Here is a 22,815-nt window from a genome sequence, read left to right on the forward strand (position 1 = left end):
TCCCCTTTCCAGGGTTCAGTGCGGTTTACAACAATTAGATTACATTAATCAGAGCACTGCATTAGGAAAAGAGCAGAAGATTATAAGAAGAGGTCGCATGAGCATGGTCACAAGGAAATAAAGTACAGTCTTATTGGTCGCATGAGTATGGTGCAAAGTAAGATCAGGAGACCGTTTTTGGGACGAGAAAGATTTTTAGCTTCTTCCTAACACTAAGGTAGTTGTCTGCTCTGATGACAATGGGCAGGGAGTTCCACAGGAAAGTTCCAGCCACAGGGAAAAGCAAGTTAGTCTTCTGGGCTACAGATCCCTTATAAGGCCTGGAGGATGGGAATAGTTGAGCTTTTAATCAAAAGACCAGATGTGAAGCCATATAAAATCTGAAAAACAATACAAGCGACTTTGAACTTGATTCTTTCAGTTACAGGGAGCCAGTGTAGTTTGGCCAGATACGGTGAGACACTGTTGTGTCTATTTAGTTTGAAAATCAGTCTTGCAGCGGTATTCTGTATAATTTGCAGCTTCTTTAGATAACGAAACTTGATGCCAAGAAATGGGATATTGCAGTAATCAAGGAGTGGCAGGATCATCAGTGTGAAGGCTTTCTGGTTGAATAGTGAATGAATTAGTCATAGCTGTCTCATTTTGAACAGAGTTTTCTTCCAGAGCTGATTGATGTGGATGGAGAACGTTAAGGAAGAGTCAAGAACTCCTGGCACTCTAGCTTTGGATTCAACTGCCAAGTAACTTGTCGTTGCATACAGTTATTGAGGTTGAGATATTGACCCCTGGATTTTGGAACCATAGGATCTTGCTCTTTTGTGCATTTAGTTTTAATTTGTTTATCAGGGCCCAATTCTGAAGGGCGAGCACTCCAGTAGTAACTGACTGGGTGAGAGCATGTTTGGACTGTAATATTGGAAGGAGGAGTAGAATATCGTCGGCATAGGACAGTAATAGTTCACCTAGACTAAGGTGTACTGAACCTAGTAGTGTGAGAGTTGATGATTTTGTTTGAACCATTTGAGGACAGATCCTGAGGTATCTATATGAGCTAACTGTTCAAGCAACATGGTGTGGCCAACTGCATTGAATGCAGTCAAAATGTCGAACTGGAGTAGAATAACCTGATTACCCTTACAAAGATGTTGTTTGATGTATGTGGTTAGAGTGAATAATAAGGATTCCATACTGTGTGCAAGTCTGAAGCCAAATTGTGATTGGTGTAGGATTGAGGGTCTATCCAAGTAAGAGGAAAATTGCCTACTCACATAAGTTTCCAGCATTTTCATGAAGAGAGGTATGCTGGCTACTGGACGGTAGTTTGCGATCAAGGTAATATCAAGGCCAGAGCCCTTCAGCATGGGTATAAGTACAATTTTGCCCAGGTCTGGGGGTAGAGTACCTGTCGCTAAATGCTCATTAAGTCTAGTTGTCAACCATTGAATTATCTCAATTGGAATCAATGAGATAAGATGATTGGGACAGTAGTAGCTTAGATTTAGGAACATTCTCAGCTACAATCCTAACTACCTAGGATCAGTTGAAAATTTTCCTAAACCTAGGCATCCCATTTTGGGTCACTTTGGTTTGGCAGTCAGCCATGGCTAAAATTTGACCCTCTATTACATCATTAATTGTGTTTTCTTCTCCCAATAGGCTGAAAATGCAATTGAAACAGTTTGAATATCAGCCAATGATCTGTTTTTTCGCTCTTCAGTGAATGCATTTGAAATCCAACATGAGAGTTTGCTGTAGGTTTAATATTATATTCTATTTTTAAAGGAGAACTGCACTGGTGAAATGAATGATACATCAACTTTGGTTTGTAATCCAGGAAGCGTTACACATGATCCCAAACTGAATTTTTACCAGTTAGTATATGGAATGACCTTAGCACTAATGGTTGTTCTAGGTGTCATCAAAGGATTTGTTTTTACAAAGACCACGCTGAAAGCCTCCTCCACTTTGCATGATGAAGTCTTTTACAAGGTACATTAAATAAAATATGTAGGATATATTGACTGTACATGTGTTATATATAGTATACATCTACATTTTCTGCTTTTAGCACTCTTTAAATATCCATGTTAGTCTCATTCTTGTATGCTATTCATTTTTATCATTAAAATAGCAGAGAATAAGAATGAATAGTTAGACTCAGAAACTCTTTGCCGGAGGATGTAGTAACAGCCATAGGAGCCAACTTTTCAAAATGATTGAGGGTGCTGAATTTTTTTTTTTTTTACAGGTGGGGCATTCCCCCCTCCCCCCTGTCCCCCTCATCCCCCCTCCACCTCCCTCCGAGTTCCAGGCCCCCCTCCCTCCCTCCCTCCCCTCTCTCTCTCCTTTCCCTCCCCCCTCCCTCTGAGTTCCAGGGTCCCCCCCTCCCCCCTCCCTCCCTCTGAGTTCCAGGGTTCCCCCTCCCTCCTCCCTCCCTGTCTCCCTCCCAGTTCCAGGGTTCCCACCCAGTTCCAAGGTCCTCCTCCCTCCCTCTCTCCCTCCCAGTTCCAGGGTCGCCTCCCTCCCTCCGAGTTCCAGGGTTGTCGTCCCTCCTTTCCTCCCTCCCTCCCTTCCAGTTCTAGGCCCCTCCCTCCGAATTTTAAAAGTCATCTTGAGTGACTTACCTCATCGAGGTTACGGCGGCCAGCAGCAGCGGTAAAAAGCGTGCAGGCTCAGCCCTTCTCTCTCTCTCAGCTCTGGTCCCTCCCTTGAGGAAACAGGAAATGAGGGTGGGACCACAGCTGAGAGGGACAGAAGGGTCGAGCCTGCATGTTTTTTACCGCTGCTGTCGGCTGCTGTAAACCTGACGAGGTAAGTCACTCAAGATGACTTTTAAAATTCGGAGGGAGGGGGCCTAGAACTAGAAGGGAGGGAGGGAGGGAGGAAGGGAGGGACGACAACCCTGGAACTGGGAGGAAGGGGGGACCCTGGTGGAACTCGGAGGGAGGGAACGAATGAACTTCCGGTGGGTAAATATTGGGGGTGCTCAAGCACCCACAGCACCCACAGAGTCAGCGCCTATGCTAACAGCAGTTAGTGTATCTGGGTTTAAAAAAGGTTTGGACAATTCCTGGAGAAAAAGTCCATAGTCTGCTAATGAGCCAGACATGGGAAACAACTGCTTGTCCTGGGATTTGTAGTATGGAGTGTTGCCACGATTTGGGTCTCTGCCAGGTACTTGTGACCTGGCTTGGCCAATGTTTGGAAAACAGGATACTGAGCTAGATGGACCTTTGGTCTGACCCAGTATGGCTACTCTTATCTTCTTATGTTAAGCTTTGTCTATTTATCTAACTCTAAATGATTTTTCTTTATTTTGTAAGTGTTTAGTTGATGTCACAATTTGAACAATATGTTGGTCGTGTCATATTTGGTTATCTTGTTTTAGTCAAAATCATACATTTTCCTATTTTGTAGATAACATTCAAAATGCATGACAGGTACGTTTCTTCCATTTTCTTCCTTGTTTTTTATCCCCAGATATTGCACAGCCCAATGAGTTTCTTTGACACAACTCCTATTGGTAGGATAATGAACCGCTTTTCCAAGGATATGGATGAATTGGATGTGAGGCTGCCATTTCAAGCTGAGAATTTCCTGCATCAGTTCTTCATGGTTCTGTGCATTTTTGTCATTATTGCTATTGTGTTCCCTTTCCTCCTAATTGCGATAGCCATCATAAGTGTTGTCATCATTGTTCTCCTTAAGTGAGTTGATCTACATAACATTTTATTTACAAAAATGCAGAAAAATAAGTTCCATATTTTTGATGTCCTGTTTCCATAGGGATACAGTTTACAAGAATTGTGAAATGTCATGATGTTGGGCTCATTTTCAAAACAGAAAAATGTCTAGAAAGTGGCATAAAGCAGCATTTGGACGTTTTTCTCACAAAAACGTCCAAATCAGTATTTTCAAAACCAATTTTTAGATGTTTTTCTTTGAAGTCCGTCAGAAGTGCGTACAAATCTCAAGGGGGCATATCAAGGGTGTGTTCAGGGCGGGACATGGGCGTTCCTGAGACTTAGAAATTTTTCAGCCATAATGGAAGAAAACAAAAACGTCCAGGACTAAAACTAAGATGTTATGAGCTAGACCTGTTTTTATAACTAATAAGGCACAAAAAGGTGCCCTAAATAACCAGATGACCACTAGAGGGAATCAGGAATGACCTCCTCTTATTCCTTCAGTGGTCATTGAGCTCCTCCCACCCCCCAAAAATGTGATGAAAAACATTACTTGCCAGCCTCTGTGCCAGCCTCAGATGTTATACTCAGGCCCATTAGAACAGCATGCAGGTCCCTGGAGTAGTCTACTGGTGGTGCAGTGCACTGCAGACAGGTGGACCGAGGCTTTTACCTCCCCCTACCTGTTACACTTGTGGAGAAAACTGTGAGCCCTTCAAAACACCACTGTACCCACATATAGGTGCCTGCTTCACCTATAAGGGTATGGTAGTGGTGTACAGTTGTGGGTAGTGGGTTTTGGGTGGGCTTTAGGGGGGCTCAGCAGACAAGGTAAGGGAGCAAAGGTTAGATGTGTACCAGGGAGCATTTTTTGAAGTCCACTGCAGTGCCCCCTAGGGTACCCTATTGCTTTCCTGGGATGTCAGGGGGACCAGTGTACTAAAAATGCTGGTTCCTCCTGCATCCCAAAGGCTTGATTTTGTGCGTTTCGCACTTGGATGTTTTTTTTTTCAAAAATGGACCAAAAAATAAAACTTCCAAATCACAAAACCTTCTATTTTCGAAAACAAAAGATAGACATTTTTCTTTTTTGAAAATGACCTTCTTTGCTATTCAGATTTTGGACAATTTTTACAAAACATCCAAAGTCGGACTTAGACGTCATATCGAAAATGCCCCTCCACATCACTAGGGCCCTTTTGCTAACGTGTGTTAGCTTGTAGTTTGAGGTGAGAATTTGCATCCAATCCATCCTCACAGCACCTCACTCTTCACTCTAACTGATTTCAAGTTTTATTAGTACGTGATATTCTGCCTAATGAGTAACCTTTATGAGCGGTTTAAAATATAAAATCAAATAGACGAGAAAAGAAATACGATATTTGATAGGATAGTTTAGAATGGCTCAGTGTTCAAAGTACTTAATCTAGGATGCATTCATCCACAAAGTAGCCATCTAAAGGGCAGTGAAGGGGCAAATTAGTGAGCATAGGCATTTTTAAAAAGCAAGGTTTTAAGGGTGGACTTTAAGCACAATGTGGGGATTGTTCTAGATGAAGACTAGAAAGTTGTGCTTTCCAAAGAGTAGGACCTGATACACTGGAGCAGATAGTCAAAGCAAATGTTACAAAATAATGGTACTACTAGGCAATTATTTTGAAATGAATGAAGGGTTCTAGAAGCAGTATATGGTATTAATGTCCAGGAAAGGTAAAGAGGGCCACCAGAACTGATTGTTATGTACCATTTCTGATTTCCAATATATAAATGCTGATTGTAAACCATTTAGCTGCCTATCAGGGGCATTTTCGAAACAGAAGGATGCCCATCTTCTGACACAAATCGGGAGATGGGCATCCTTCTCTCAGGGTCGCCCAAATCAGCATAATCGAAAGCCGATTTTGGGTGTCCTCAACTGCTTTCCGTCGCAGGGACGACCAAAGTTCCCGGGGGCATGTCAGCAGTGTACCAAAGATGGGACGGGGGGCGTGGTTAAGAGATGGGCGTCTTCGGCCGCTAATGGAAAAAAGAAGGGTGTCCCTCACGAGCATTTGGTTGACTTTACTTGGTCCCTTTTTTTTCACAATCAAGCCTTGAAAAGGTGCCCAAACTGACCAGATGACCATTGGAGGGAATCAAGGATCACCTCCCCTTACTCCCCCAGTGGTCACCAACCCCCTCCCATCCCAAAAAAATATATTAAAAAACATTTTTCCAGCCTCTATGCCAGCCTCAAATGTCATACCCAGCTCCATCACAGTAGTATGCAGGTAGGTCCCTGGAGCAGTTTTTAGTCGGTGCAGTGCACTTCAGGCAGGCGGACCCAGGCCCATCCCCCCCACACCTGTTACACTTGTGGTGGTAAATGTGAACCCTCCAAAACCCACCCTAAACCCACTGTACCCACGTGCAGGTGCCCCCCTTCACCCCTTAGGGCTATGGTAGTGGTATACAGTTCTGGGGAGTGGGTTTTGGGGGCCCCGCACCGAAGGTAATGGAGCTATGCACCTGGGAGCAATTTGTGAAGTCCACTGCAATGCCCCCTAGGGTGCCTGGTTGGTGTCCTGGCATGTGAGGGGGGCCAGTGCACTACGAATGCTGGCTCCTCCCATGACCAAATGCCTTGGATTTGGTCATTTTTGAGATGGGCGTCCTCGGTTTCCATTATCGCCGAAAACCAGGAATGACCATCTCTAAGGTCCACGATCTCAACATTTAGGTTGACCATCTCTAAGGTCAACCTAAATGTTGAGATTTGGGCGTCCCCGACCGTATTATCAAAATGAAAGATGGACGTCCATCTTGTTTCGATAATGCGGGTTTCCCTGCCCCTTCGTCAGAACGTCCTTAGAGATGCATGCCCTTAGAGATGGTCGTCACCGTTCGATTATGCCCCTCCACATAACTGTTGTGTAAAATCCAGTACTAGGCATTCCGAAAATGCAAAACACTCAGGACCTATAGAGCAATTCTACCATACCATAAGCAGTCATTTCTACGAGTCACACAAGGAAAAGGAAAGCATCTTAAACACTACAGTGAGCACTAGAACATCAATTCACCTATTGTAAAACGAAACCAGACAGAATAGTACAGATCGTAGATCCTGCACAGTCAATGCCAACTGAAAGCCATGTCTTTTTCACAAACACAGATACACCCTAATCCACTATAGAATAAGTAATCATAAACTTTCTATTTAGAGAAAAATTAAACTGAACCCCCAATGCCAGACTCTGCATACAATGCAACACCACAGAAACAGAAACTGTCCCCTAGTACTGTGCAAAATATAAAGACAGCAGATGTAAATTTGAAAAAACTAACAAATACCAATCACCACTTTACAAATTAACAAATAGAAATAAAACAAATAATATCATTTTATTGGACTAATACATTTAGCTTTTCGGAGGCCAAAACCTCCTTCCTCAGGTCAATACAGTATAGTTCTGTTACAGTATCCTATCCTTACCTGAGGAAGGGGGTTTTGTTCTCCAAATGTTAGTCGAAATGTATTAAAATTAGTCCAATAAAAAGATTACCTTATTTACATGTTCTATTTATAAACATTCATTAACACAGCTGCAATACTACTTTATCCTAAAGCAAAAAAATAAAAATATATATTTTATTTACAGTTTGTTGTCTCTGGTTTCTGCTTTCCTCATCTTCTTTTCACTGTCTTCCTTCCATCCAGCATCTGTCTTCGCTCTCTCTTTGCCATCCAGTGTCTGCCCTCTCTGCTGTTCCCTCCATCCAATGTCTGCCCTCTCTCTCCCTTCCATCCACATCTGCCCTTCTATCCACCATCTGCCCGTCTGCCCTCTATCTCTGCCCCATTCATCCACCATCTGCTCATCTGCCCTTTCTCTCTCCCCCTTCCATCCACTGTCTGCCCTTTCTCTCTGCCCCTTCAATCTACCATTTTCCTCCCTCTCCCATCCATGCAGGGTCTGCCCTCCCTCTCGCTCCCCCTTCCATCCAGGGTCTGCCCTCCCCCTCAATCCCCCTTCCATCCAGGATCTGTCCCCTCTCTCTCTCTGCCCCCTCTTTTCGGCCCCCAGCTCTAGCCCCATTATCCCACCTACCCCTAGTTCCAGCCCCAGCCTACATCTCCCACCTGCCCCCCCTTTTCAGCCCCCAGTTTCAGTCCCACTATCCCACCAGTCCCCAGTTTCAGCCTCAGCCCTTTTCTCCCACCAGTCCCGAGCTTCAGCCCCAGCCACTTCTCCCTGTCCCCCCTTTTTAGTCCCCAATCCCCACACCAGTCCCCAGTTTCAGCTCCAGCCCTTTTCTCCCACCAGTGCAGAACTTCAGCCCTAGCCACTTCTCCCTGTCCCCTTTTCAGCCCCCAGTCCCCATAGTTTCAGCCCCTGCCCCTTTTCAGCCCTCAGTTCCAGTACTGGCCCCCTTATCCCACCTACCCTCCTTTTCAGCCCCCAGTTCCAGTCCCCTTCATCCATATGCCTTGCATTAGGGCCCCCCTTTTCAGCCCCAGAACCATTCTCCCTCCTGCCCCCTTCTCAGACCCCAGTTCCAGCCTCCTTCTCCCATTTGAGTCCCCCTCCCCGACCCAGTCCCTACCTGCCTACCAGCTCCATCGACAGATGACCCTCTTCTCCTGCCGCCCGGCACCTGACCCAGCCTTTAAAAAAAAATCTGTGATGCGGCGGCGCAGCGCAGCGCCTCGTGTTTCTCTGCTCTGCATATAAAGGAAGCAAATCGCCTCGTCAGCCAGCCTTCCCTCACTGTGTCCCGTCCTCTGATGTAACTTCCTGTTTCCGCGAGGGCAGGACAAAGTGAGGGAAGGCCGGCCGATGAGGCGATTTGCTCCCTTTACACGCAGAGCAGACAGATGCGTGGCGTTGCGCTGCTTCACAGATTTTTTTTTAAAAGGCTGGGTCAGGTGCTGGGCGGCAGGAGAAGAGGGTCGTCCGTCGACGGAGCTGGTAGGCAGATGGAGACTGGGGCACCAGGTGAGCACCTCCCCCACCTGCTGACACCCGGGACGGACCGTCCCCACCACCCCACCCTTGGCACGCCACTGGGTATCTCCTCTTATTATTTGGTTATTGTAAACCGCTTAGTTGCCTATGTGAAGGCCTTTTAGCACTTTACCAAATCTACATAAATAAATAAATAATGGGAAATATCATTTAACAGTATTAATCATCGGGGGCTCCTTTTACAAAGCAGCACACTGAATGCGAAGAAGCCCATTCAATTCAAATGAGCTTCTTCATATTCAGTGTACATTAATCAGTAGCACCACTTTGTAAGAGGAGCCCTGGGTTTGGTGGCAGTTGTTTGGGCTTTGATTCACTCATTTTTAACTGATGGCACTTTTGGTGTGCAATTTGATTCCCCAAGTTTCTGCTAGGCAGGTTCTGAATTGTGGTGTCCCTCAAGTTTCACCATTGTCACTGCTATTTATTCAATATTTATATGTCACCTTTGGGGACTGAGGTGAGTTGCTTTGGTTTCTCATTTTTTTTCCATTCACGGACAATATTAAGCTGGTGTCCTGGCATGTGAGGGGGACCAGTGCAGCACGAATGCTGGCTCCTCCCACGACCAAAGGGCTTGGATTTGGTCATTTCTGAGATGAGTGTCCTCGGTTTCCATTATCGCCGAAAACCAGGGATGACCATCTCTAAGGACAGCCATCTCTAAGGTCGACCTAAATGTTGAGATTTGGGCGTCCCAACCGTATTATCGAAATGAAACATGGCCGCCCAGCTTGTTTTGATAATACGGGTTTCCCCGCCCCTTTGCCAGGACATCCTGCGAGGACGTCCTCAGGAAAACGTGGGCACCCCGTTCGATTATGCCCCTCCATGTCCTTTGATTTAAAGTGGGGAAGGAAGAATTACAGCAGGTATCCTATTTAAAGATACTAGGGGTTGTTTTGGAGGATGATAGTTTAGGAGTTCATCATATTTCTCAGGTAGACAGATTTATTGTAAGATGCAGATGGTTATGAAATTAAGATGTTTCCTAACTGCTGATTTGTTTAGGATGGTAGTATTGGCTTTTATCGTTTCATCTTTTCACTATTACAATGCTTTATATGTGGGTCTACCCTGTACCTTTTTGAGGATGCAGAAAGCACATAATATAGTAGCTAGGTTTTTGATGAAAAGAAGGGAACAAAAGCATCCCCTCTGTTGATAAAACTACTGATTAGTGGAGCATTGTTTGTTTAAAATGTTTATTTTGGTTTTTGCACTCACAAACTTTACAATTGCTTTGTCCTTTCATTCAACAATATATCCTGAATCGTAGATTATGGTCTATGGATCAGAACCGTTTGGTGAGTCCAAATAGGTCAGGTTTCTTTTTAAATAGGAAATGATGGGGAATGAAGGCTTTCTGACAACGGGCTGTTGAAGTATGGAATAGGCTACCATCTGAGATTAAGAAAATACTATTGTATTTGGCCTTTAAGAAGGCACTGAAAAATATGTTTCCTAGATTTTAAATTTTGATTTTATGTGTTTTATTTGTGCGCTTTATTTCATTGTATTGTTGACCATCTTGAATGGCAATTTGTTTGCCAAGAAGAGGGTATGTAAAGTTTTATAAATGAATAAGCAGTACAAAATAAAACATTTGGTGGACCCCATGGCTCATGCCAAAGAGTTGCATGCTATGGTATGCGGTTCTTGGATTGGATTCTCTATCTGTCAGGCCAGTTAGCCTCCACCGTACTACAGTGGGGGTCTGTCCAGGGAAGGAAGGAGATAGTGTTATGTTAATGGTTACTGCAAGCCACAGAGTGGTGCTGAGGGTGTGCCTCAGAGGAGTTGTTCACTTCAGTCCCCAGTCTACCAGTCTTAAGGAATAGGGCTTAAAGATAATAGGAGAAAAAAGAGGAAAGGCAAATATGAGTATAAAACCATGAAAATAGCACATATCCCAGTTTCAAAGGTAATTTATTCTAACATAATCAGTGAATCTCGAAGGACAGAAGAACATTCTACAAGTAGATACAATGATAAATGGGTTAATATGCACAGGTTTGAAATGTATGAGTAGTAAAACTGCATCATAAGTCCATTATCATTCATTTTTGTTCATTCTTCATCCCATGTGGGTATGTGTATTAAATATTGATGAGAAGGAAAGTGAAAAAAAATGATAATAAGGTGGTTTTCTTGGCCTAAGGTTACTGCTCACAAATTTTCTGAACTTCCTACTATGCTAATTAATTTTATTCATGTCCATGACTGTTGCTCATTACATAAAGAGGGGCATTTTCGATATGACCTTCAAATGGCAAAATAAAAGTTTATTGGAAAACGTCTGAAGTCCATAAGGAAGAAGGAACTAACGTTTTCTGATATTCAAAATCATCGATAAATAACATTTAGAAAGAGGACGCAGTGCAAACGTCATAGATGTTCAGAGATAAGCATTTCTGCCAACTAAAAATACAGTATGCAAAATGTGCAGCGGTGGTACAGGTCCCCGCATCGAGAAACCATCCATGGCAATGGCAGGATGTTCCCTCCACATGCAAAACATGCATATACCTCTACATGTGGAAGACTCTGATATGGATATGTTCTCTGGGGCCTCCCCTCCAAACTCTTATCCACCTCCAGCAAGGTATGAGCCAGCAACGCATGCAGCACATCTATGACTGCCATGCAGGTGGCCCACCACAACAAGTTCAACCCACTGATCCCCAAAACACCATCTACTGCACCTCGTGAGACCCAAAACCAGCAGCCACTGCAGCACACAGTGGTGAGACACACACCAGCTGCCCAAAACACTCACTCTTCCATCACCCACAAACAAACCAGACACACACAGCTACAGCACTAAGCACTCACTCTCCCAGCAACAGCAAACAATCTTCACACACACAGCAGCAGTACAAAGCACTCACTCTCCCAGGAACAACACACAACCCTCACACAAACAGCAGCAGCACAGAGCACAGTGACAAACTGGGACTGGACAAACAGAAGAACATTGATAGACAGAAGACAAGCAGGTAGAAATGTAGAATGGGAGGTATGGTAGTTTGAGGACAGTGAAGATATGGTGGGGGAAGGGGGTATAAAATAAGTACCTCTATGTAAAACTGCTTTGATTGTAACCACAGAAAGGCGATATATCAAATCCCATATCTTTTCCCCTTTCTGCCCCCAGGAAGTAATTTTGCTATCTGTTATCGGCAATAAATGTTCATCACGTAACACCATCCATGTCACACCCATGAAACGTCCTCTCTTGGAATGTCTTCTTTTCGGCAGCTTGCAGACTTGGGCTTTTTATATTTTGCTCGATTATACACTTTAGACATTTATTTTGCAAGAAATATGTATATCTGCCTGTTATGCCATTCTTTGGACATTTTTCTGTTTTGAAAATGAGCCCTAAAATATACTGTTCTATACAAATAAATAGTGAACTTAAATGGTGTTAGCATCTAGTTTGATTGATTTGTAAAGGAATACTGTAGCAGAGTGTTTTATTTGCTTTATTCAAATCTCAAGTGAGTTGTTCTTACATGAATTTATTTTGGCTAGCATAGAAAATACTACTTTAGCTTGAAGGCAGCTGTTAGCTTTGCATCTGTTGAACTGCTGCCTTTTTACAGTACTTCAGTATGCAACATTCTGGCTAGCTTAGTGACTGTGTGTAGAAGACCTAACTTTGAGTCCTGGGGTAAAACTCTACTTCCTGCACTGGCAGTAGACAGGTTGCTATAGAGATTTGTTTACATCATCTGGGGTGAGGGAGTACCATTGAACTCTGAATAACAGCACTGACAGGCTGGTGATCAAAGGTAAATGCGGGCGCTAGAGGTCACTAGTGCCGGACAAGCGTCGACATTTACCTGTACCAAACGATCAGCGGACTGTGGCATGGCAAACAACGAGCATGCCAAGAAATACCAAAGAGCTCATTTAAATGATATTTAAATTAGCTTTTCGGAATTCCACCGACATGATCACTGCGCTCTGATTTTACAACGCACCTACTGCCTTAACTCTACACTAGCTCGGAGTTGGCATTAGGGTTAAGGCTCCCCTTTTCCTCCCTCCCCTCCCCCATCAGACTGCCACTGTCAGTCTTGGGGGACCAGTGGACCCCTGGACCCCCACCCCAATGGCTAAGGCTCCAGGGGTCCCGTGGACCCCCAAACCCCCCACAAAGGTCCTCCAGCCCTTTGCTCCCCCATCCCCGGCCACCAGCCTCCTCCACACTAAAGCACCCCCCAACCTCCCAAAAAATACCTGATGGTTCTTAAAACCTCCCCCCCCCCACCTGGTACTCATGTATCCCCCCAAACCCCCCATACCTTGAAGCAGGAGGAGGAAGTAGCACTCCCTCACCCTGCAAATGCTGCCTTCAAAATGGCAGCGCCCTGCCCTCCCTGATACATCCTAGGATGCACTGGGTGGGGCTTCTCTACCATATAAGAGGGTTTCTCCATTTTTATGGTGCTGAAGCCCCACGCAGTGAATCCCAGGATGCACTGGACAGGGCAGGGCATTTTGAAGGCGGTGCTTGCAGGAGTAGGGAGTACTACCCCCTCCTCCTGCTTCAAGGTATGGGGAAGTTTGGCGGGGACACTAGAGTCCTAGGTGGGAGGGCAATTATTGGGGGTCCCACTGGACCACCAGGTATTTTTTGGGGGGTTAGGGGGCTTTAGTGTGTGGGAGCTGGAGTTCCATTGGACCAAGCACAATCCTCCTGCAAAAGTGCCCTAATGAATTTGCATGCTATTAGCGTTGATCATAGCGGCGGTATTTCCCTGTGCTGTTCAGAACAGCATGAGGAAATTGATCATCGGGCTGTGGGTGACCAGATGTAGGATCCATATGAAGTGAGTTCCATAGGAAGCCATATTTTAAGGTCCTTCTCTAACAAGTATCACTTCTGTGAATTGGCTGATGAGAAGGGATATTAAAACGGTGAAGAAACTCTAGGTAGCTGTGAATGGAGGCTCAGGGCACTGTAGGCCAACATAGGCTAGTTTTGAATGAGCTGCAAGCCCAAAGAAAGAGGAAAATACAACCAGCTTCATCGACCCAAATAATAATTAAAAAAAATTACAGTCTAAATTTTCTTTTCTCGTTTTGCAGATTTTTCCGAGTAGGCATCAGAGAGCTAAAGAGAATGGAAAACCTTAGTCGATCTCCATGGTTGTCTCATATTACATCTACAGTACAAGGTCTCAGCACTATTCGTGCATATAACAAAAAAGAAGAGTATATTAATCAGTAAGTCATATAAATAGCGTGTAAAATATTTTCCATGAAGGGTTTAGAAATAATTTTCATTTGGTTCTCTGGCACATCTACTGTATGTATTTTAAGCCATTTTTACTATTAACACCATCGCATCCATTAAAGATAAATACTTTTATTCACTAGGAACCTGCAGTCTTGCTTGATTAACATCACTATGAATACATTCTTCCTAATAATACAGGACTCCAAAAGGTAGTGCAAGGATAGGTCACGTGATAATTTATAAATCAGTGAAAGAGGAATATTTTTGTCCTTGAGAATTTTTTTCCTGGACTTCTGACAACTTGTATCCGGATGCATTCTGGTACTTGCAGCGCTGATTTCAAATGGTGGAATCACAATGTGTTGGGATGTAAGTTCAAAAAGAAGGACTGGACAAAAGTTTCCATTCTTGAATGGTCTCATTTGGCAACTCTGTAAACAGGAACTGATTTAGCAACTTGAACCAATCATGCTACTGATATATGTGTATAGACAATCAATAGAAATAAAACAAAAGAAAATATGGAAAAGAAAATAAGATGATACTTTTTTTATTGGACATAACTTAATACATTTCTTGATTAGCTTTCGAAGGTTGCCCTTCTTCGTCAGATCGGAAATAAGCAATAAGTTGTGCTTATTTCCGATCTGACAAAGAACAGCAACCTTCGAAAGTTAATCAAGAAATGTATTAAGTTATGTCCAATAAAAAAGGTATCATTTTATTTTATTTTCCATGTTTTATTTTGTTTTATTTCTATTGATTACCTTTAAAAGTGGACTAACACGGCTACCACACCTCTCTACTGTATATAGACAGATACAGATATCACTATAGCAACTTTAGATTTCCATTTTAATAGCACTGTCCTTTTAATATTAACCAATAAGTATTAGAGTGGAGGAGTAGCCGAATGGTTAGCAATATGGGCACAGTGAGCTGTGGAACCAGGTTCAATTTCCACTGCAGCTCCCTTATACCTTAAGCAAGTCACTTAACTCTGCATTGCCCCAGGTACAAAACTTAGATTGTGAACCCATTAGGGTCAGAGAAAGTACCTTTATATAATATGTAAACTGCTTTGGTTGTACCACAGAAAGGCAGCAGTGTTGGTCAAAGTACTTAAGTAAAAATAAATGTATATTTTAATCTTAGTAAATGTAAATGTACAGTTAAGAACACATTAAAAATGTACTTAAGTGAAAGTAAAAAAGTTAATTGCCTAATATAATACTTTTTGAGTAAATAATAAAAGTACCGCAACTACAATGAATGAACTATTGTTAACATTTTTATCTCAGTAACCAATGGTGACCCTACCATTAGACCAACTGAGGTGGAGGCCTCAGGCAACACTCTTTATAGAGCGACATCTTTCCCCCCATTCCTCCTTAACTCCCTTCCCCAGCTTATCTTCTTTTTTTGTTTTTCAAAAGTCGGCGGCAGCGGTGATCCCCATACACTGCCCTGCCACCGACACTAGCATTTACTCTGTACTGCGGACCACCTCTCTGATGTAACTTCCTGTTTCCTCAGAAGTGGGCTGCAGTACAGAGGGGATGCCGGTGCAGCAGACTACTTTTCCAAAGACTCTATCAATCCAGTGGACAGTCATCCCAATGTAAAATTTTCCTTGGGATGATCAGCGGTTTGTTGTGGTAGAGACATATGTCTGCTCACCAGCTTCATCTCCGCTTTAAAGTGACCCAACTCATTACTGTTTTGTTTGGCTGGAGAACAGTAACCAGTTCACAAACCACAGGGAACTCCACTGGTTTTATGGGTTATATTCACTGGACAGCAAAATTTGAGAAAATTGGTGAACTTTTTACTTCAGTAAAAGTAACAAATGCTATCCTGTACTTCTTTACAAGTAAAAGTGACAAAACATTTACTTAAGTACAGTAACTATTTACATTTACTTAATTACTGTATAACACTGAAAGGCAGTATATCAAGGGGCTCATTTTTAAAAGAGAAAAAAATGTCCAAAAAGTGGCATAAATCTGCATTTAGATGTTTTTTCTCACAAAAACACCCAAATTGGTATTTTTGAAACCAATTTTTAGACATTTTTCTATGAAGTCCGTCAAAAGTCCTTTTAAATCAGAATGGGGTATGTCATGAGAGTGTTAAGTGTGGGATCTGAGCGTTCCTAATATTTGGTTGTTTTTCAGCCATAATAGAACAAAACCAAACCGCCCAGGACTAAAACTAAAATGATTTGAGCTAGACCTGTTTTTATAATGAATAAGGTACAAGATGGTAACCTAAATGACTAGATGACAATTGGAGGGAATCAGGGATAACCTCCCCTTACTCCCCCAGCAATCACTAACCCCCTCTCACCCTCCCCCAAAAATGTGATTAAAAAAGTTACTTGCCAGCCTCAGATGTTATACTCAGGTCCATTAGAGCAGCATGCAGGTCCCTGGAGTAGTCTAGTCATGGGTATAGTACACTGCAGACAGGGAGACCCAGGCCCATACTTCCCCCTACCTGTTACACTTGTGGTGGAAACTGTGAGCCCTCCAGAAACCCACTGTACCCACTTGTAAGTGCTCCCTTCACCAATAAGGGCTACTGTACTGGTGTACAGTTGGGGGTAGTATATTTTGGATGGGTTTTGGGGGGCTCAGCAGACAAGATAAGGGAGCAATGGTGAGATGTGTATATGGGAACATTTATTTGATGTCCACTGCAGTACCCCCTAGGGTGCCCCATTGCTCTCCTGGGATGTCTGGCCGGTCTACTAAGAATGCTGGCTTCTCCTACATCCCAATGGCTTGATTTTGTGCATTTTTCACTTGGATGTTTTATTTTCTTTATGAAAATGGACCAAAAAGATAAATGCACAAAGCACAAAAACATCTAACAAATAGCCATTAAAAAAAAACTACATTTTTCTGTTTTGAAAATGGCTATATTCCTCATTTGACTTTTGGACATTTTGAAATTGGACTTAGACGTCATATCGAAAATGCCCCTCCATGAATCATATAAGCAAACATAAAACATATTTTGCTATACCTATGAATATGACTCCATGATGATGCTATAATTATGGAAAAGTCAGTCAAATCCACAATATGAACATCCCACTACATTTTATGGACAAAGCATGCATTTTCATCCTTAGTTTTAAAGCCAAGGCTCATTTATAAATGTTTTTCATTGTTTTTTTATTTGTTTTTTTTCACTATTTCAGTTTCAAGTTTTTAAATGATGAAAATTCCTGCCATTTCTTTCTATTCCACTGTGCACTGAGGTGGTTATCAATAAGAATTGACTTCCTTATGAACACCGTGTCCTTGATTGTAGCTTTATTTGTGGTTTTGAGCCCTACTTCCATCAGTTCCTCGGCTAAAGGCTTGGCACTGTCTTATACTATCCAGGTAAAATAAACTCATCTTTGAGAATATGGTGGTTATTTTAGAAGGCTTATTCACAATTTGAATGTGTAAATACCAGTGTTTACATATGTATGTCACATGTGTAATACCCCATTTCAGAAAATGAATTTTTATATGTGCAAATCTACAGTATGTAGCTATTTCGAGGGGTATGGTTTGAGCAGGATTAAAATCTACACATGTATTTCCTGTTGTAGATTAGCAATACATGTGTATGTGAATCACAGATTGGAATTTACTCGTGCTCAAAACACATATATGTTTTTAAAAAGTGCTCTTTCCAGCCAGCCCTTTACAGGAAGGATTAAAGAGGATAGCTAGCATTCTCCGAGGACAAGCAGGCATGATATTCTCACATGTGGGTCCACGCAGCCTGGTGCGGATACAGCCATAGTGCACTGTCACTTTGAGGCACTGCTCCTACTGCGCATACACAGGTTCCTTCCCACACAACGCTCAAGCATGGGACCAGCAGTCTAGCGTTTTCCACAGAGCAGAGAGGCCTTTTTGTGGCCTTCTCTTTTTGGGATATTTTTTTGTTATATTCTTCTTTTTCTTTATTAATTTTTTTTTCAATTTATTGAATTTTCAAATTATTTTTCATTTTTTTCTTTTTTAGCCTTTAGAGACTCTGAGCCCTTCTTTTGGTTGGGACGCATTGACCATTTTTGAGTACAAAGCTACTCAACGGTACTAAAAGGGCCCCATATTTATTTGATTATTTTTGGGTCAACATTCATCTAGTATGATAAGTGGTATGTTTAAATTGCTGGCTATGGTATTATGTATTTTAAGTGCTGCTATCCATATAGTGAGGGGTGCTGAAAATGTTTAGGGACTGCTGATCAGCACTGGCTCTACAGATAGTAGTAATGTTCAGCAATATTCCATAGAGCTACATGGTTTAATAATAGAGGTAAAATAAAAGCCAAAAAAAGTAATATCTTAAAAATAGGAACTCAGAAAAGAATACCTGGAAAAGATAAGAGACTGAAAGAAATCAGGATAGGAATGGCACAGGTTGAAAAAGAGACAGCTAAAGATTAAAAGCGAGGTGATGACTTTCCTCAGTTGTCAGGGAAAGGAGGAGAGCTAGAGATGGGAGGAATGTATTGAGAATGATAAGGAAAAGCAGAAGTGCTAAACAGATATTTTGGTTTGGTGTTCATGGAAGTAGAACTGCAGATGTTCAGGAAAGGTACACATGGGAGAGGGGTAGATGCTGCCCTGTTCATGGAAGAATGTGTTTATGAAAATCTTCCAAAACTGAAAGTGGACAAAACCATTGGGCCAGATGAGGTGTTTCCCAGGGAGCTCAAAACGTTCTGGCAGATTTACTGAAGGATTTGTTTAATAGATATGTAGAAATTGAAGAGATGCTGCAGGATTGAAGAAATGTGGCTATGGTCTCTCATCACAGAAAAAGCAACAAAGAAGAGGTAGAAAACTAGAGGCTGGTAAGTCTTAGTTCAGTGGTAGGAAAAGTAACGGAGATGGTACTCAAGGAAAGGATAGTTGCAAGATCTGAGGCAACATGTTTTTACCAGAGGAAAATTATGTGAAACAAATCTGGTCATTTCTTTGATTGGATGACTAAAGAACTAGATTGAGGTCATGCACTGGATGTGGCCTACTTGGATTTCAACAAACCTTTGATACTGTTTATTTATTTATTTATTTATTTAAAGCATTTATATTCCACACAATCATAAACATTATAGGCAGATTACAGTCATTAGCATACATGATTTCTAAAACAGATACATCAAGACTCCCATTTCCTCTTCACAATTAGAGAGACCTTACAGCCTCATTTACTGAGTTGTACCTCCTCTCATATTCCAGCATATATGCCTGCTGAAACAAATGCCCCTAGGCTATGTATCTCCAGAGGGGAAAAGGCACCTGAAATTACTTAATGCGAGTCTCGGCTCAATACAGGCTGGGTCCCGCCTAAGTTCCAGTGGCCAGTGCAGTTGCAAGTAGCCCTAGACATTCAGTGACAGTGCCCGGACATAGCCCAGCACTGAAATTCAGGGGCTAATTCTGTCTGTGGTGGTCAGCGTTTAAAAAATTGCTGACTGCTGCAGCTAAATATCAACCAGTGAATTTATTTAGCTGGAATATGTGATTGAATGTCACATGATGAACTGACTCAGTGATGAAGTGTCTCAGTGATGAAATGTCACCAAAGTGGTTACTACAGCCTGGATAGTCTGTACTCCGTGGTGAGTAAATTAATGCTAAAACATAGGATAGTGAAGTTTCTGGAATCCAATGGATCACAGGATCTGAGGCAGCGTGGTTTTACTAGAGGTAGTTCTTTTCAAATCAATCTGGTAAACTAACTGCTCTTAGTATGGGCCCTAAAATGAGCGAATTAGAAACTGGTTGAGTGGGCAGCTACAATGGATAGTGGCAAATGGAATTCACTCTCAGGGTAAGGACATTACTAGTGGTGTGCTGCAAGGATTTGATTCTTTTTAACAGTTTTGTAAGTGATATTGTGGAAGGACTATCGGGTAAGGTTAGTCTCTTTGTGGATGATATCAAAAGCTGCAGTAGTGTGTGTAGACACCCTGGAAGGTGTGGATAACATGAGAAGGGATCTAGTGAAACTTGCAGAGTGGTCTAAATTTGGCAGTTAAAATTTAGTGCTAAAAATGCATAAGCATATTTTTGGGCTGCAAAATCCCAAAGGAGTGGTACAGTAAAGGGGGGGGGGGGGGGGTAAAGTACTTCTGTCCATGTAAGAAGATCATGACTTTGGTTTGATTGTATTTGGTGATCTTAAGGTGGCCACACATGTAGAAAATACTATGGCAATAGCCAGAAGGATGCTTGCGTGAGGAATGGCCAGCAAGAAAACAGAGGCAATACTTCCTCTGTATAAATCTCTGATGAGTCATTATTTGGAGACTGTACCTTCAAAAAGGTATAAACAGGATGGAGTCACTCCAAAAGGCAGCTACTACAATGTTCAATGGCATTCACCATTAAGATGGACAATTACGCATATAAATTACAGAATACTATAATTTACATGTGTGTTTCAGCAATTTAGGCATAAGCATTTGCACCAGCTCTATGACTGGTATAAGTGTTTGCCCTTAAATTAGAGGTGCATTTTTCAGCTGTTATGCTAGTTTTATTTAAATGAAGGAATGCCCTCTAGGTGCTTAAATATAGGTGCAGTGTTTCAGAATTGCCCTCAATGTGCTAAACTTAAAATTTGCAATAGTCCACACTACTCAAAAGATATGGAAAGAGGTGGAGTTCAAAAGGTACAAAATATATGCTATCAATACCTCACATCAGAAATAATGAAATCTTTGAAAAAAGCATAAATACTTAGCTTTTAAACATAGCCCTTATGCAAGACGCCACCGTAACTGTCTGACGGTGGCCAGCATTTCGACAACAGCTTCAGAGACTTGCAATGCACAATTCACAGGAGCAAAGTTCTGTAAAAGAGCAAATCAATATACAACCTATCATCTGTCAAACATTATAGTTGATCAGAACAATACTCAACCTCTTACAGCAAAACAAAACAAAACACAGAGAGCTTAGCATACGCCACTGCTCTCAGAGTGCAGATTACGCCCCACAAAAAAGTACTCTCTTCTTAAATCTTAGATGCCGTTCAATGGGGACCAATAAGGAAAAAGAATCACTCATTGTTAACAGTTCTATAGCCATTCCAATTCAGAAGAAATGGTGCCGTTCTATTTTAGCATTGAGACTAGATGACTCAAGGGTCTATAAATTAAAATCCTTGTATTGCTGATATTTAAGAAGTTAGTACTTAAAGATAAAGAACAATTGGAACAGCATTCCCAACAGGTGGCCTCTATTTGCAGGAGACAAGAACATTCGATTATTACAACTCGACAGAATAATTCTGAAGTGGTTATCCACAGAGCGGACAAAGGGGGAGAAATTGTACTACGAGGCAGAATCGCTTAAGAGATGGAAGTTTTTTGACAATTACTGAATGAAAGATATTATAAAGAATTGGAAGAAGATCCTACTCCTATGTTGCAAGAATGAATACATCTCACAGGAGAAGCCTTGAAGGCTGGTATTCAGACACAGAAAGAATTTGAGTTTTTGAACATCGCTAATTCAGTGGTTCCTGTATTTTATACTTTTCCCAAAATCCATAAAACTTTGCAGGATCCACTGGGGTGCCCAATTGTATCCAGTAGAGGTTTATTATTAGAACCCTTGCCAATCTATGCTGATCGCTTTCTAAAGCATCTAATACAGAAAGCTATATCCTATATAAAAGATTCTACTGAATTCTTGAAGTGACTGGACTCATTTGCTCAAAAGCACGACTTACATCATTTAATGTTGGTGGCATTAGACATTAGATCCCTTAATACTGTTGTACTGCAGCAGAAAGCATTTAAGGTGTTGGAACATTTTTTTTTAGAAAAGAGGGATCTTCAAAAACTACCTATTTCTTGAGTTGTAGCAATAGCTGAAATAGCGATGAAGAAGACCTTTTTTCAGTTTAATAATAGAATATTTCAACAAGTTTCGGGAGTAGTGATGGGAGCCATGATGGCTTCATCAATCACTAACTTGTTTGTTACCTTTTTTGATGAGGTTATGGTATACTGCTCTCCTTTGTTTGCTTCAGTGAAGTTATGGACTCGGTTCGTCGATGATATTTTCTGTTTATGGAATGCTCAAATAGAAAAATTGGAGGAATTTGTGATGTGGCTGAATGAGAGTCAATGTGCTTTGAAGTTTACTATTCATCGGCATCTGACCGAGATTTCTTTTTTGGATGTTAAAGTGTTGAAGGATGATCAGATTGTTGTCACCACTATTTTACAGGAGCTCTTCCTTGCAATATGATAGTTGTCATCTACAATCTCTAAAAGATAGTTTGTCTGTATCAGAATTTTTGAGATACAGACAGATTTGCTCTACAGATGAAGAATTAAAAAAAAAAAGAGTACAATTTATAGCTCTTACAAGATGACACCAATTCAGAAACTTTGACCTGTTTGCTTCACTATACTACTAAAGCTAATGCAGTTGTGAAGATTTTGAAATGCCATCGGGGCATCATTATAACAATGCCAGAATTTTCAAATACCACATTATGAGTGGCATTTCGTAGAGGGAAAAATTTAAAAGAACTCCTGTGTCCGTCAGATGTGTCCACATTACCAAGATCCAGAGAAACAGTAGGGGGACATGCAGCCTGTTTGATGTGTGTGGTATGTACTATCATGCTGAATCAATCAAGCTTCTGTAATCCAATTGATGGAAAAGAATATTATTTGAAGTTTAACACTGCTTGTTTAACATCCTTTGTTGTATATTGTATCCAGTGTCCATGTGACAAATTATATGTAGGGCAAACTTCTCCCCTAGTGGTGCATTGAACTAGAATAGGATACAATTTGTTTTCATTAAAATGCATTGCATTG

At 41.8% G+C, this 22,815-nt stretch overlaps 1 protein-coding gene across 7 annotated transcripts in view; it reads left to right on the forward strand.

Moving 5' to 3' along the window:
* The window catches only part of ABCC12 (ATP binding cassette subfamily C member 12), a 198,594-nt gene that overhangs the window by 134,894 nt on the left and 40,885 nt on the right, over positions 1–22,815 (forward strand). For all 7 annotated transcript variants that reach the window (XM_030204370.1, XM_030204371.1, XM_030204373.1 and 4 more), the window contains 4 exons: positions 1,786–1,992; positions 3,484–3,710; positions 13,799–13,936; positions 17,158–17,344. In XM_030204370.1, coding sequence (XP_030060230.1) covers positions 1,786–1,992; positions 3,484–3,710; positions 13,799–13,936; positions 17,158–17,344 — 759 coding nt within the window. The remainder of the gene's footprint in view (positions 1–1,785; positions 1,993–3,483; positions 3,711–13,798; positions 13,937–17,157; positions 17,345–22,815) is intronic.

Source organism: Microcaecilia unicolor, chromosome 5 (assembly GCF_901765095.1).
Source record: "Microcaecilia unicolor chromosome 5, aMicUni1.1, whole genome shotgun sequence".
Lineage (NCBI taxonomy): Eukaryota > Metazoa > Chordata > Amphibia > Gymnophiona > Siphonopidae > Microcaecilia > Microcaecilia unicolor.